Raw genomic sequence first — 16179 nt, 5'->3', positions numbered from 1 at the left:
ATATCAAAACATTAAAGCACCTCTTAAACCAGTAGTAATTGGGTTTTTTCCATTTGGATGCAGCACAATAAGCTGTAAACTTAACATATTATCATCTTGTAACTTTGATATGGCCTATTTACACATCAGAAAGATACTTAGCAACATTAGCATTGATTTGGAGTTGTGTTTCTGGAGACCTGCTCTTTACGCCATGTTTGATCATTTACTCCAGATGGAAATATCCTTCTCTTAGCTAGTGTGCAGTTGGTTTTTAGAGCTTTTTATTGTAATCAACTGGATGCTGCATCTGAAAACGCTGATGTGAGTGGTGAGAGTGAACCAAAAGACTGACGGTTGTGGGCCGTAAAAAGCAAAACAGTGAGCTGAAAGATGCTAACACGCTCTGTTGAACTGAGTGGAACTTCTGGGGATAGTTTAATTTATTCAGTTGTTCATATGAAAATATGGTAAGAGCAGCTTTAAAGAGCAAGAATTGCATAAATAAAACATTACATAAAATGGTGAATAAAGTCTCGCCAATGACAGAATTTGCTCAAATTTAGTCCAAGGAATAACGAGTACAAAGGTCATTACATTTTCACATTTCTTTATCATACTTTTTTGTCTGTCACGTCTTTAGAAAATGTTTTGCACTCATGAGTTTACCCAAATTCTAAAAAAAGATAAGCACATCAGATTTCTAGATATGGAGGCTGATTGTTGAGTGCTTAATAACAAAAACATTAATTTGAGATGACCTTACACTGACTATATAAAACAGCAGCAATTAAAATGTTCTCCATGAGTGCCTCCGGAATGAAACGCAGCACACAGGGCAAATTAGGTTCTACTGCAGCCTTTGTCAAAGCCAGCGGTCCTGGAAATGTTTATGACAATCAGTTAACTTTTTCCTTAATCCATTCAGGAAAAAATAATTAGAAATCAATGTATGAGCTGTGATGAAATATGCTGTGTGCTTATGTGTGGGATATCTTATTTCTGTTGTTCCTCTATGCAGCAATTAATTGAACTTGAAATGAGTTGTTAGATTTTTTTTTTGCAACTTGGCCTCTGTGACCTTTCAGGAATTCTCTTCTGGACATTATAGGGTGTCTCTGTTTATGAGTAGCCAATCTACAGTAAGTGATAACATCTGACCCTCCACTTTTCACATGAAATAAAACCTACGGACCAAACTTCTGATCAGCTCAGAGCAGTGACAACGGAACAACAGAGGCATTTACAATAGAAGCCTTGTCCTGCAGTCAGTGAACGAGATAAAACAAAGAAAATGGGGTGAAACGCTGGCATTTAGAGGAATGAGATGGGAAGACAAATAACAGCCGCCAAGTCTCGGGTGAAGAAAATGATCAATGCGGATTTAGTGGTTTCGGGTGTCACGCCAGCTGGGAGGTGGGTGGGTGGGAAGAAGGCTTAATCTCTTTTTCTTTCAATGTCCATCTTGCCTCAGTCAGTAATTGGTCTAGTCTAGTTTTTATTTTATTTAGACCATTGTGAATGCTTTTCATCTAAATGTAGTATTAGTAATTCATACAAATCTACAGCCAAGCTAGGGACTCTGAATGAGGATGTGCACTGCTAGGCTGAAAAGGAAAATACTAAGCAGGCTGTTGTTTAGCGTGGATTATATGGACCATGTTCACTATCTTAGTCTAGCATATCAGCATTTTAACATTTGTTAATTAGCGCTAAAAGACACAGTACAGGTGAGGGTGCTTTTTAGGCATTTGGTCATTGGGACGGCTCCTAGACTCAAGGCCAATTTCAAGTCCCTTCAGTTGTTGGGACGGGGAATTGGCTAAGAAGGACTAATGACTTGTTGATTGCTCACCTGTCTATAAATAAGGGTCCCTGGTCTCTGTCTCTCTCTCTCTGTCTCTCTGGACTTTGGTTAAGTTACGTATTGCTTTCTTACATCGCTACACCTTCCCACATCCATACACCATTTACTAAGGGTGTGACGAGATCTCGTTTTACGAGATCTCGCGAGATTAAAACGTGACGAGATTTCTCGTCGAGGTGAAAAGTTGTCTCGTGAGGCGATGGGATGTCAGCGTGATGGAGCGTGAAATTACTATTGAGATCCCCCGCCACTTTTAAATCATTTGTGTGGCAACATTTTGTGGAAACAGTCGACATGCTTAAATTCTTGAAAAAGAACATGACATATTTTAGGCTGTTCTGTGTAGTTTCTCTCTTTCATGCTTGAAGAAAAAAATTGTTTCTGTTGCACTTGTAGTTTTGAGAGAGCAGTACTTTGGTTATTGATACACTTACTGTTTCATTAAAGTGTTATTTTTCGTTATTTACACATCAATTTTATTTATACTGTTTATTTTTTAGTTCGGTTTGTGAAAGGAGTTAGATTTCTCGTGGAAATGTGTACGGGCAGAAGCCAGTTGGTAGAGTTTATACAAAACATTTTGCAGTGTTTGCACATCCTTTACTGCATAAAATTCATTAAAATACTAAAAAAAAAAAGTAAAATAACATTCATCATTTATAGTTGATTTCAAAATGCACCTAAATTGTTTTGCATTTTGTGATTTTTCAGTTGAATAAAAAAACTATTTTCCATTCATATATTTCATCGAGGATTTCTTTAATTTTTTTTAAAAAATCTCGTCTCGTCTCGTTCTCGTGAACCCAATCTCGTGATGTGTCTCGTCTCGTGGAGTAAGCGTCTTGTCACACCCCTACCATTTACACATTACTGATAAACTGGTATCACATTTAACTTTGTTTATTTAAATAAATGTAATAAATGTATGATTTTTTTTATGATTCAGATTTAACAAACATGTGTGTTCACCACATTTAATCATACAATTGAGCCAGGTTGTGAGAGTCATAAACCAAAATAAGTTGGAAAAAAAACTATTTCAACATATGTAAAGTCCAGGGATCACCTGTGGAGAACATGAGTAATGCCACATGCCAAATGTAACGGCAATCCATCCAATAGTTGTCAACATATTCTACTTAAAACCACAAATGTAAACCTCCATGGGGGCTAGAAGAGAAGTAATTAAGGGAATAACCAAAGAGATCAGGATTTATAATATAGTCAGGCCAATTCTTTTTGATACAAACATTTAACTTAAATGTGTGGGAAATTGTGCTTCTAAGTGCTTAGACAACTCTCTGTTGTCTCCTTTTTAATTACAACCGGCCAGACGTGAACACACAAACACACAAAAGCAGTGGCGGCCTTTGTGTAGCAACCTCCCACATGTGTAAATTTCGCCCTGCGGCCCTTTTTCCCCCACTGGATTCAAGAAGCTACCATGCTGTCAAGTAGCTGAACACCCACTAGATGAATTCCAGATGCTTGGAGTTGAGAAACTGGGGCAACTATGGTGAAATATCTCAGACGTTCAACACATGTCCTGTTGGAGCCAGACTCACAGTGCAAGTCTTTGACAGTAGCAGCTGACTGTAACACGCACGCACGCATGCATGTATACACACACACACACACACGCATGCATGTCTGTGAACAAACCTTCCAATTACAAAGATTAGGAATATCCTTAACAATTAGCTCTGTGTTACCATGCTACTATTACACCACAAAATAAGAGTTAAAACATATGAAGCTGCTGCTCTATGAAGTCTGGATGATCACCAAATGTAGCGCTTTAACTCAGTGGCCAAACACTGCATTGACAAAATAGCTTTTATAATAATAGCTTTTTTTATACCTCAATTTCTTATTGCCAATCCCTTAACTATGAAGGAGCAATATAGTTCAGCAGGGCAGTTTTGATTTGTTTAGAAACATGTAATCTAAACACCGTTTTTCACAGCAGCTCAGTGTTGTTAATCAGGTCTGTATGTGAACACAACCCCAGTAGTTCTATAGGAGAAACTGTACGTCACGTGTATTAGACAAGACAGGATATGGTAACAATTAGAACTGAGGTTGTCACTGTTTAACAATGCTGTCTCATAAATTCTCAATATAATTAAATTAGGATAAGCACAAAGTAAAAAGACCAATTGTTTTATAAACATCACTATTTTATGTGTGAAGTTACAGCTTCATATATATATATATATATATATATATATATATATATATATATATATATATATATGTTGTGTGTGTGTGCAGCACGCGTGTCTGTGTGTGTATGTGTTTGTCTAGTCTCTTTGACTTGTGTGCTTGAGGGCTTGACCCTCAACGTCCTAATAATCTCCTTTAACACTGATGGATTAGAGTGGGGAACCTTAAAAAAAAATGTCTTTTTTTTTTTAAAAGATAGATAGAACACTTAAAATAAAAAATAAAATATTGTTCAAAATTAGTGTACCGTACACAACATTATAACAAGCACAGTAAAGTAGAGTGCACATTCACCAACACAATAATTTATCCCAAGTAGTTCCACTTAGTGACGTAGGGTTACACAGATGGTATTGGATTGCTGCTTGGAGAAAAAAGTGGGAGCAGTGCAGCATGGAACCTACACTATGTCAGGTATTTTCCTTGGCCTGTGTCCCTCTTGTGCATGTTCACGACAAGTCATTATATTGTATGAACAAAGTCAGCCATTTCCTAAAATGGGAGAGTGTATGCTTCAGGGTGAAAGGTGCCATTATTTGAAAATGATCTGAAGGTCATCTCGAATTCATAGAACCTCAGGTACAACAGATGGACCACCAAACAAGTAGTCTATCTTTTTATTTGTTACCAATGCACACACACACACGTTATAAGTCATACAGCGGTGTGGTCATATTAAGCATGTGTGGCACTCACTCTAGGAAGCGGGTGATATATTGGCGACTGCAGCGTGACCACCTGGGCAGGGAGGTGCCGTACAGGAGCTGTGGAGACATGACGAAAGGTCGTTTCCCAATGGGTTCACAGTCATTACCGTTGCCATCATGTTGAATCCCAAAGCTGTGACATAGAAGCACATCCCACAGAGAGGGAAAATTAAAGTCAGTGGGTAGAACACGTAACATGTACTTCAAGGTCAAGCTACAACAAATACATGTGTGTCTGCATGCACTGTACATGCTTAAATTACCACATGTTAGATGCTTAGATTACAAGATGCTTAAACTACAAAATGTATCTATTTTGCTGTAGATGCACAGCAGTGACAAAAGAAAACAGATTGGGTAGCGGATCTGTAGTTCAAATGAACTGGACAATGTAATGTAATGGACAATTCCGCTTCCAACCTTTAGGGGGACCGAGGAGGGAAAAGTTCTAAAGTAACTGATTTGGTGCCTTCAAATGCATCTGTACTAATGGCTGCTTGATGCTGGTTGAAAAAAAATAAATGCAGCCCTTTAATGCATCTGGCTGGCGATTTCAAAAAAATTACTATTGCACTATTTTCACAGAATGTCTGTTTTTTTTATTTTTTTTATTCAAATAATTAAATGTTAACATGGATTTGAGTCAACATTTGGCTAAATAGCAACTAAACATTGTATTTGACTTTTTTTAAAAGAAGACAGTAACATAATCAGACCTCTCTATTCTAGGTTGATGAAATGTTAGCTAAAACAACAACAGGTTGCTAGCACATTATATCAGCTGAAAGCATAGTGAATTAAAAAGTATTCCAAAACCACAAGCTTTTGTCCGGTGAAATGAAACCTGCAGTTGTGTTTTTCGGTTAAAAGTTGGTTTCCCAGACTAATAACACACTGCTTTACTCTCTGAAGCTCCGTTAGCAGCTGCTCAGCTAGCTTCTGCGTCTGTATGATACTAGATCGTGTTTCATAAATCAGGAATTGGGTCTAAGTATGAGAATGTAACAAAGCTATGTATACTTTATATAAGCTATGTGTGTGCTATTGCACTTTTAAAAAAGTTAAATAATAACCGTGAGTTCACCGTTGGAGCTTCAGTGTATTCACCAAGGACTGCTTGGTATTCACAATGGACTCCTGTCAATTCAGGACTTGTTTGTGCATTCAACACAAAACATCCCGACTATATAGCCAGGACTAGCTGCCAGGCATTCACACATAAATTGGAGAACAAAGTAAGTGATTAAAAAAAATAAAAAATAAAAAAAATAGGTACTTCAGGCATAGCTGGAACACAAAATTCAAAATGAACAAATACAACGAAGCTATGAACCTCAAATTGTTTTCGTTGGTGGTTTTCAAGCTGAATTAGTTTGAATAGAATATGATTATAATTGCAAACGGCATGTAGAATTGGTGAATTGATTGATGGCGTATTGGAGGGACTTTGTGCAGAGCCTGATGTAAGGCAAGTGTCCGACACCACTGAATGTGCCTAGTAGAGTAGAGCGGTATCCACATTTTTATATTGTCAAACCTCCTCCCTATTATACGGCATTACCGCGACTTATTAAAAATAATGACATGAGGCTCAGACGGCGTCACCAAACTGTTTGTTGGCTTGTGCCGACACCGTTCAGAAACTGAATACCAAACACTAATACTGAAACACTCTCCCTTTTCCTTAGGTCGGAACCCGAATTGCTGCCGAACTGCAGAAGTCGTGCATGACTTGCCATCTTTCCCCTCTCTCTCTTTCTCCTCTTCTAGACAGTCAAACAAGCAGTGACAGTAGATGAAAACAGCAACTGCCTCTCTTCCATTCTTTTATTTTCTCTTTCCATTCGTCTATCTTTTCTTTCTTCTTCTTTAACTTCTCCCACATAAACCAGCATTTATAGCTGCATTAATCGTAGCTGCCAATGTTCTTAGCTAACCGGTTGCTATGGAATAATAATAGTGGGTTTCCATGGGTACAACCCATGCAGAAATGGTACATTTCTAGTGCACATCAGATGCTTTCATAATCCAAAAAATAATCAAATACTCTGATAGGATATTTAAACTGTATTTCCTTAAGGAAGGTTTAAAAACCTTTGCTCTAGCTGTTTTGAAGATTACTTTTGGAACATTGCTTTTGTTTTTCATTCCTCTCAGAGAGAGCTTGTCTTTTTTTTTGCTTAAATGCCATTTATATATTTTCTTTAATTAAGTCATTTGAGGGAAAATGAGCAAGATAGCGTCAGCTTAATTAGTTGTTATAGTAGTTTTTAGTGACAGGCAACAGTCAATTCAGACAGAAAAAGGTCAGCTAGATAGGAGAGGCCTGCTTTTATCCACGTCTATCTCAAAATGAAGGAACTATTGATCCAAAATATGGCTGCAAATTTCATATGGCTTATTTGTAAACTGCATGTGTGGCATGTACAAACAGAAAGCTTGAGAGCGAAAAGCCGAGTGCATTTAGGTTACCTAATCTGATTTAAAGAAAACGTGGCAAAATACTCCTATTTTCCTGCTGATTATTTGACAAAGTGAACATGAGGCAGAACGTTAATAATGTGTGGGTTCGCTGTATTGGGCATTGAAAGCTTACTTGTGTCCCAGCTCGTGAGCTACAGTGAAGGCCAATGGGAGGCCCGTGTCCTCACTGATGCTGCAACTGCGATGCGACTGGCACATCCCCGCCACGTGAGACAGACCCAGCGTCTCACACGGCATGTTGATGGCTGCACAGATGTCCTTCCTGTGAAACGTTTGTTGTGTGGTATGTTGGTAAGATGTCAGTCGATTCACAAGGCAACATGAAAGATCACACATTGAAGATCTGAATTATACACAGTATACATTTTTATACTGAAATACATACTGCTTCAGTCTGCTGCACTTATGGAAAGAACGTTTATGATACATGATTTATAACATTTTTCTCTACAGTCAAACAGTAGTTCAGATTTCAAATTAAAAGTAATAGCCCTATCATGCATCAGGGAGCTACAATCGATCCAATATTTCATTTGAGTTGATAGATTTGTTTCTGGCAATAATTTGCATGATAGTATAACATGTAAATGGAATGAACTACCAAATGGGGATGAGTTAATAAAGTTGCATGCTTTGTGTTGTAAATATGGGTTTGAAGATTTTAAGCTAGGGAAGAGTGATATTGTGATATATCTTTAAGGAAATAAAAGAGTGGTTAACGAGGTAAAACAGGTAACATTAGAAGTCATCTTTTTATGGAAAATTATGTTTTGTATAATCTTCAGAGAAAAAAGGTCTAATTGTGCCCACATTAGAGCTGCTGCCTCATACTGAAACAGGTTGGTGAGCCGCTTTGGAAGAAGTAAATCAGATTTTGCCCTTTGAATTGGATCATTGTGATCATTTTTTATGATTTGAAGGGTACAAGTTGGTTGCTGGATAATGTACAAATGATGGTTTGCAAACTGGCAGCTTTTCATTGAACGCATGACAAAGCAAGCCTATTGGGACTAATGTTGTTCATCACCTGTACTAATTTTTTTCCTTTTATTGTACCTGCAGTTCATCTATTGAGGCACTTCGGATTGAATTATTATTCAGTAAACTTTTAATAACGACAGTGTACTACAGCTGGGGATGTGACAACTGGTAAATATCCAATAAAAAAGATCACAATATATAATTGTTTATGTTACAGATGCATGCAGCTTTGATTCGTCTCTCTGTCCACTTGATTAGTAAATCAACAATTGCTTTAGGATGAAATTATATAAAATGAGTGACTCTCTTGGGAGATTATGTGCGGTTGAGAAAGAAAGATTTTATTTACCTGGTGAGCAGAACTGCTACATCATGGTGCAGCGGGTCTTCCTCTCCTTTCATATTAAGTTTCTTTTGCCACTTACAGAAGCTGTTCAAGCTGTTGTCAGCATGGTGTGTAATCTTTAAGTCATCCTGTTATCCACATGTCACGATGGGACAAAGGGAAGAGAACATAAGGTTAGAAACTAGAGTACCATATGTTTACATGATGGGTTGTTACCAGTGCACAACAAAGAAAAGTACAGACTCTATTTGACGGACCGTCATACTGTATGTCACTGTGTTTTCCATTTGCACACATGATGTTCAGGATAAGTAGTGATGCACATAAACATTTCTTTTTTTTATAGCCTGATTTGTTGTAGTATTATCAATTTACTCATTTGTTACACTTTAGCTTGGTTTAATTTCTTCTCTATCTATCTATAGGAGACCGTTCTATCTGTTGGTTATTGGTTTATGCCAAAGATGTAGAAGCAGAAATATATATATATTGAAGTAGAGTAACCTTAGTAACAAACTCCCAGAAAACTGCTACTCTTAGTTCTTTTAAATCAAGGCTGAAAACTTCTCTTTTTGATGTTGCCTTTCTTTAAATGGTTGTTCATTTCTTTAATGTTTAATTTCTTATACTGCACTGTAACTTTTATTCTTGCGTTTTATCTGTTTTTTTTAAATTGTTTTTGTATAAAGCACTTTGAATAGCCCTGTTGCTGAAATGTGCAATACAAATAAAGCTGCCTTGCCTTAGTATGAGTCATTAGAAATATTATTATGCAAGGAGAGAGCTGGTCATATACATGTTTCATTCATAAAACACTTGCTTCCATAGCCAAAACACCAAAAGGTAATGAAAATGCTGATAAAAAAATATAATAAAAATAATTGCAGTTCAAAAGTTACGTTTTCCAAAATAAGTAAACTTATAAGTAAACTGCCAACTCAACTAATGACTCAACATGTTTTTACCTCTTCTTGCTCTAGTAGGATGAGTCGAACGACCACGATGTTTATTGCGTTTCCGATACTGGCATCTCGGAACAGACCCGCCACCTGAAAATCAAACACTGCATTAAATATGTGGACGTCACATGATTCCTACTTACAATGGTGCTGGGTAGACCCAAACGAAACTAATAAGACAATTTATACAATAAATTGGCTCTTGATATATGCTGATTATAATAATTATTATTATTATTATACATATAATAATTATTATTATTATAGGCTATAATTAACCTCTTTGTAAACCGAGGCTAGCAGGCTGATTCTATGAGTCTTATGTGGTTGAAACTTTGTAATATCAGAAAATAATTCCACAAAAAATCTTTTGTTATGAAAAAAAATAAGAACACTCATCTGATCTTGAAATAAGGGTGGTATGTTTTAAATGACAGAATATCTGAATACAGATCTTGTCAGAACTTTAAGTCCAAGTATTTGACTAGGGAATAATAAGACTTTTGTTGTCAAGGCTAATGCATAAAAACAGCATTTAAAAATGTGATCAAAAAGAAAATTGAAAGAAATTCTCGGTAATTTCAGCAACAACTTGCCCTGTGCTTGGATATTTTATTTCCTTCCATGCATAAATTCCTTTTATGCATCAATGTAAAAGTAGCACTGAGTCATTCAGAGGAATCCCTTTATTGGCGGATGTAAACAGCAAACGGAGGTTTGGCATTTGGCCTTTTAACAAAAATCCAACCTCTTAACATCCAAGTTTTTAAACCCATCCACAAGGTTTTACTTAAGTATTAAATGTCTAAAAGCCTAGACTAATTAAGGGCTAACAGTCTAAAAAAAGGTGCTTGTAATTATACCAATTTAAAACCATTTACATTTCTGTAGTAATACACTTCAACAAGGTCAACACATTAGGCAATTAACCTTTCATTCAGTTTAGTGCGAGTCACTGCAGCTTTGAGTTTCTTTGTGCTCAACTAACATTAAAGAGGTAAAACTGTCACCCTAAACCAATTTCTTATTTTAAAACAAGATGGTTTTCTTGGATGGTTTTGTCATTAGAAAAACTGTAAATGGAGTGTAAAAGTCGAGTGTATTTAAATAAGCCTTTGACAGTGACTCTAAAAAGGGGGGTGGGGGAGTCGAGGTGGCTTGTGATAATTCAGAGCGCTGCTCTAAAAAAGTCGGAAGGCAGCATGGAGTTTATTACTGGAGAACGGGGGGGGGAAATCAAGGTCAATGTGTTGAGAAACAAGAAGAAATGTAAATCACAGGTCTGAGGTGAAAGAAACTCACACGGATCAGATGCAAGAACGAAAGCATCATTATCAACTGGCTCAACAAAGGCTTCCTCACAGAGCAACACCAAACCTTTGCAGTCTCATTATATTCTGCAGGAAATGAGATACTGGTTGCGGATATCAGCAATATATTGCTTTGATTCCAGAGCACATATTTAGTAGGTTTGATTATATTCAACTACAACGGCATTTGTTCACAACACAATAAGACCGAAAGTAATTAGCCTCTGACCCTAACCCTGTTTAACAAAGTAAAGTTAAAAGAACAGTAACTCAAAACAAAGCTGAAAATGGGAGGCAAAGCAAACTACACAGATAAGTAACACATAAAGAAATTACTACAAAAGGTGTAGATGCTAGCAAAAGGAAGACTATAAAGGTGTCAGTATTCTTCAAACTAAAAGGCTTTTAAGATTGTTAGACAGCGTCTGAAACTCCAACCTTCACACACGCCTTTTCAATTTTCATCTCGCCTTCGAGTATAAACACTTTTGCCTTTAGACGTGTTCACACAACAACATGTCCAGCAAAATAGTTCAATTCAAGCCTACCCTAATCCAGGCTACAGAGATGTATGGAAGCTTATCTGTATTCATCACAATACCAACTACATGTCACATCTAAATTGCCTGGGTTACGCTGCCATGCAATATTGGTTGTTTAAAGAATAGTTTACAAAGTTTTAAATAGGTGTATCCATAGGTTTATGGATGATCCTGGATTATAGCAAAGAGACACTGTCCATATACTATAGTCACAACATCCCCTGTTTGACCTTTATCACATATTATAGGATGAAGGATGTGTGCTATGGCGTCATCCATGGGTTGGGATGGGTAGGCAAACTGTGAAAGGTCCACTGTTCTGGGTAGAGAAAAGCAGATGTAATCCTTGACCAGTCGTTCATTTTATCACTATAGAGGTGAGTGGTAGTCATTAAGGCAGGCTGGTCTTGTTTTCTTGGAGACAGGAATGATGGTGGACATTTTGAAGCACATGGGTATGACAGACTCTGAATACCATTGTGAACACTGGCGCTGGGTCAGCACACAGTCCAGATGAAGCTGACATGGTGCAGTAATGTTATGAAGTGTGACAAATCAAATTTACAGTCGAGAAACTGCAACTGATTGATGCCAAGGAGCAGGAAAGAGCAGCTTATTATGCACATACAGTATAATATATACTTATAAATAACCGCTTAAGTCTGATAACAGTTAAGCTGAGTTTTAGAAGCAACACTCAAAACCTCTACACACTAAAACCTGTACAAGTTGTGTAACCGAGGCACTTTAGACAGAACAGCTCTGACACACATAAAGGACTTAAGAGGTTTTGTCTCTCATAGTACCGCTAGGTCACATCTTGTTGCTTTGCAACAAATGTAAACAGACTGAAAGCAGATTTAACATCTTATCACTATCTTCACAATGTTTCTCTATTGTTTATGTTGTGAATAAAAATACAGTTACAGCTATTTAAAGCAACAATGTGCTGTTGATTTGACATGTTTCCTCTCAAGCCACATGCTGCACACTTAGACCCAGTCAAGTGTAGACAGTGCTTTTTCAATTTCTACTGCATCTTTCTTGTCCATGTGATCTGATTGTTTGTTCAAATATGGCTGTGATAAATACCCCAAAGAGAATACAATAAATAACCACAAGATTGCCTTGTGAAAGTAATTTGGGAGCTATTTATGTGAAAGGGCTTTCATTTTTTTCTGCTGAGATTGACTATTCTGGCTTTGACATGTGTGTAAATGATAACACCGGGCGCACACAGTCCAGCAGAACACAAAAATACGAACCTCTTGTGAAGTTCACAACTTCAAGACACCGTCTGTGATAATTATACATTTTATTTATATAGCGCTTTACATGGTACTCAAAGGCACTTTACAGTAAAACCCGCACATATAACACATTGTGATGAGACAATGGAGCAGCTGGTGGCTTAGGAAGACGATGCCATTACTTATTGTTTGGGTGAGAGGTTGTTTCCCTTGATGCTGTGCAAGATTGTTTTCCCAAATATGAATTGTTTGGGGCTTTAAAGTTCAAAGCTGGAGTGTAGAAGACAGACTCCAAAAAAAAAAAAAAAAGATCTCAAGAGAGGATGTAGGAAATAATGGCCGCTTCCTCCATGTATTATTGTCTGTTAATCCCCAGGCTTCTCCGTCAGTGAATTCTCTTTCCTGCTATCCTGTCCCCTGATAGCGCTTTCAGTAGCCGCGGTCAGACCAGGCGTGACTATTATTTCGGAAAACCCCACTTTTACTATGTGCTAATCAATAACAGACAAGGAGTCTGTTTGCTTAACCCCTAACTAGGAGGTAGTAAAAACATAGATTGTCAAAGGCTGGATGAGAAGTGGTTAATCCATCCGTTGTGTTCCCCGACACAAGAACGGAAAAACCAAAACTAAATCTGGTCTCAAAAAGCCGGGTCATCCAAAACCATCTGCGAAAATGTTCAAACATCCTATAACCATGCATTTAAAGCTGCTAATAATTACAAAATGTTAACAGATTATTGCAGGTTATCATATTTTTGTAAATTTTTTATTGATTTGTAATATCCTATTACTATTATTTTGCATGCTAAGGCCTCGTTATCTGATTTAAAATATATTCTATGATTTTATAAGCATTTACAAGATAGAAAACCTGAAGTCTAAAGTTGTACACAGAAACAGAAGTTACCGGAAGACACTTATGAACAACATTTCCAAAATCATTGTCAGTGATCACACTTTTGGAAATCCCACATTCAGGCATGTGCATCGTCATTGTTGCACTAAACCTATGTTGCATTTTTAAAATCATTGTTGCGAGTGACCAGCATGGAGCTCTTTAAGTCAATATAGAAAAAGGCTTTTGAAAAATACATGCTAAACTACGGCACAGGACTGCAACTTTTATTGAACACTTTGGCATTGCTTGGAAACACCATTAGGGTTGGATGAGAAGGTCAATGCTACTCTCAGACATAGAAGTATTATTGATCTTCTCATCCAACGCTCAACAAGAAAGCGCATGTAATAAACACTTGAAACGTTGAATTTGAATGCATTGAAATGTTAACATGTTATTGTTAACGTCGCATACTTACAATGTTCATGACAGCTAGGACGTAGCTTTCCACAGCTTTGCTCCCATGGTGCTCCACCATTTTAGTGTCGGCCACCACCAGTGTTTCCACCCACTTCTCTTTGCTGACGGAGCGTTGACGAATTCTTCTCCTTCTTCTCTGCTGGCGGTGTTCCCACCGCTCCCGCTGTTTCTCTATGTCTTCCAAACTTTGATGGGAATCTGGATGTGGGAGACAGAAATAGACATTTAAAACGTCCTTACCGCGGCACAATGCATGTCAACAGTAGCACACAAGGTAAGGCTTTTAATGTGTATTTAATGTCTGTTTTGGAACAAAATCCTGGTCATGTCATCTCTGTATTTATTGTTCTCCTGCTCCTTATTAAAATATTAAGTTAATACAGTAGGTGTTGTTTAAATGTTTAAATGACCAATTATAAAATGGTATCAATTTATCTTAAAATGGTGTTTTTCCTTTTGAAGAAAGGACAAAACCAGAAACCACATTTCGTCGTTGTAGCCAACAGCAGTTTCATGGAAAGAATATTGTAATAATATGCAATATAAAACACTTATATGAAGGGTTTGTAGCTTTAAGATATTTTTCATGAAGCCTCTTTGATCTACCTGGGAGCGATTAAGTTGGTGCTGTGCCTTGTTAATTGTCAATCTTATCTATTAATGATAATAATTTGTTTTTATTGTAACAGTACGTTGCTGTTTAGCTAAGGGAAGGCAATACAGAGGGTTTATCAGACCAGGGTGGGCAATACTGGAATTAAGCATGATGTGTTCACAAATGTGATGAAGTTTCTTGATATGTTCGGTATTTATTTGGTATTTGTTCATTATTTATTTATATTCAATTGGATGAGACAAAAGCAAGAAATTTTGATTAGGTTATTTGATCTATAAAAAGTATATCCCAATATAATTTGATATTGCTAGATAAAATGTCGTGCAGTATTTAAGGTGGATTTGTGTCTATATCAGACAAGCACAGCCACCCTTACCTGTAAAATAAGGGTGTATTCTATCCATTTATCTATGAATCTATATCCTGTACCAATGGTAATTGCATTGAAATGTCCTTTATTTTCACTTCTTTCTTTTGTTTTATGATTGACATCTGTATAGGTCTCCTGCTCCCCATGATAGTACATTTTCTTTCAGGGTCGGTAAGTTTGACTCACTCAGAATTCCTAAGTAGCTGATTAATAAGCTATACTAAACTTCAGTGTTTTTTTATACTTCTGACCTCTGCAGATTATTAGCTGTCGACAGACTCAAAAGAGAGACAAGAAGATTTTCATCCACCATCAGCTTCATTATTGTCACTCAGTGCTCAGTGTGTGTAATCAGGACAATTATAAGAATATATTAATTGATTCTCACATTTTCAATTTCAAGGAAGGAAAAGTTTTAAATGTTGTTAAACTTATTAATAGTGTCACTTTAAAAGGTTACCTGAATGCGTGTTTGTGTGTGTGTGTGTGTGTGTGTGTATGTGTGCGTGTGTGCGCGTGGGGGGGGGTACTTTTGACTCCACAGGTTCTGTTGAGAGCTTGTTTGGGCTGTACGACTGGACTCCAGGAGGGAGGGGGTGCATGGCGTTTGTAGATGGCATGGGCTTGTGGTGCAGAGGTCTCACTGCTCGACTTCTCCAGAGGCTGAATAAAAAACTCTTCATCGGACAACTTGAACAGTCCTGTCTGAAGAAAAAGATGGATGGAGGTCAGTTCTCGTCATCTCTTGACACTGACCCATTTACAAAAAATAGCTTAATATTTCAACAGTACTTTGAAGCAAAACAATGTACTTTGTGTATTTAATTTGATCTTGTAGATCTGTAACAAGATGATAACATCACCTTACTTTAGAGCTCCAATGTTGATGGAAAGGAGTTTAATCTTACACTATGCCGATAATCGATTCATAATATATTGTCATTATTTCAAGCAAACTCATCTCATCTCATCTCATCCTGCCAGTGTTTCACAGTTTTAACCTTTGAGTAAAAAGAAATGTCTTTTACCGTGAGGCAGGTATTGTTGAGTTCCTATTGGCGAGGTTGACAAAGCTTTGGTAAGTATTAAAGTAGAAAGTTTTGGTTTTTTGTTTTAACTCAAATTACGAGCTGTAATTGTGGCAGTACAGGCTATTATTTTAAAACCTCCAAAGAAACCAATAGTGTGCTCTTCACCAATCTAATATATATATATATATATA

The 16179-nt window shown here is 37.1% G+C and overlaps 1 protein-coding gene across 1 annotated transcript in view; it reads right to left on the bottom strand.

The window, feature by feature from the left end:
• The window catches only part of adamts7 (a disintegrin-like and metallopeptidase (reprolysin type) with thrombospondin type 1 motif, 7), a 71133-nt gene that overhangs the window by 43448 nt on the left and 11506 nt on the right, over window positions 1-16179 (bottom strand). Inside the window, exons 3-8 of the mRNA XM_032514138.1 lie at window positions 15488-15662; window positions 13970-14169; window positions 9556-9639; window positions 8594-8718; window positions 7376-7525; window positions 4769-4912 (exon numbers count right to left, since the gene is read on the bottom strand). Of these exons, the coding sequence (XP_032370029.1) occupies window positions 4769-4912; window positions 7376-7525; window positions 8594-8718; window positions 9556-9639; window positions 13970-14169; window positions 15488-15662 (878 nt within the window). The remainder of the gene's footprint in view (window positions 1-4768; window positions 4913-7375; window positions 7526-8593; window positions 8719-9555; window positions 9640-13969; window positions 14170-15487; window positions 15663-16179) is intronic.

This window comes from Etheostoma spectabile, chromosome 1, assembly GCF_008692095.1.
Source record: "Etheostoma spectabile isolate EspeVRDwgs_2016 chromosome 1, UIUC_Espe_1.0, whole genome shotgun sequence".
In the NCBI taxonomy this organism is placed as follows: domain Eukaryota; kingdom Metazoa; phylum Chordata; class Actinopteri; order Perciformes; family Percidae; genus Etheostoma; species Etheostoma spectabile.
The sequence above is the reverse complement of the archived record's forward strand: the minus strand, read 5'-3'. Positions and strand labels throughout refer to the sequence as shown.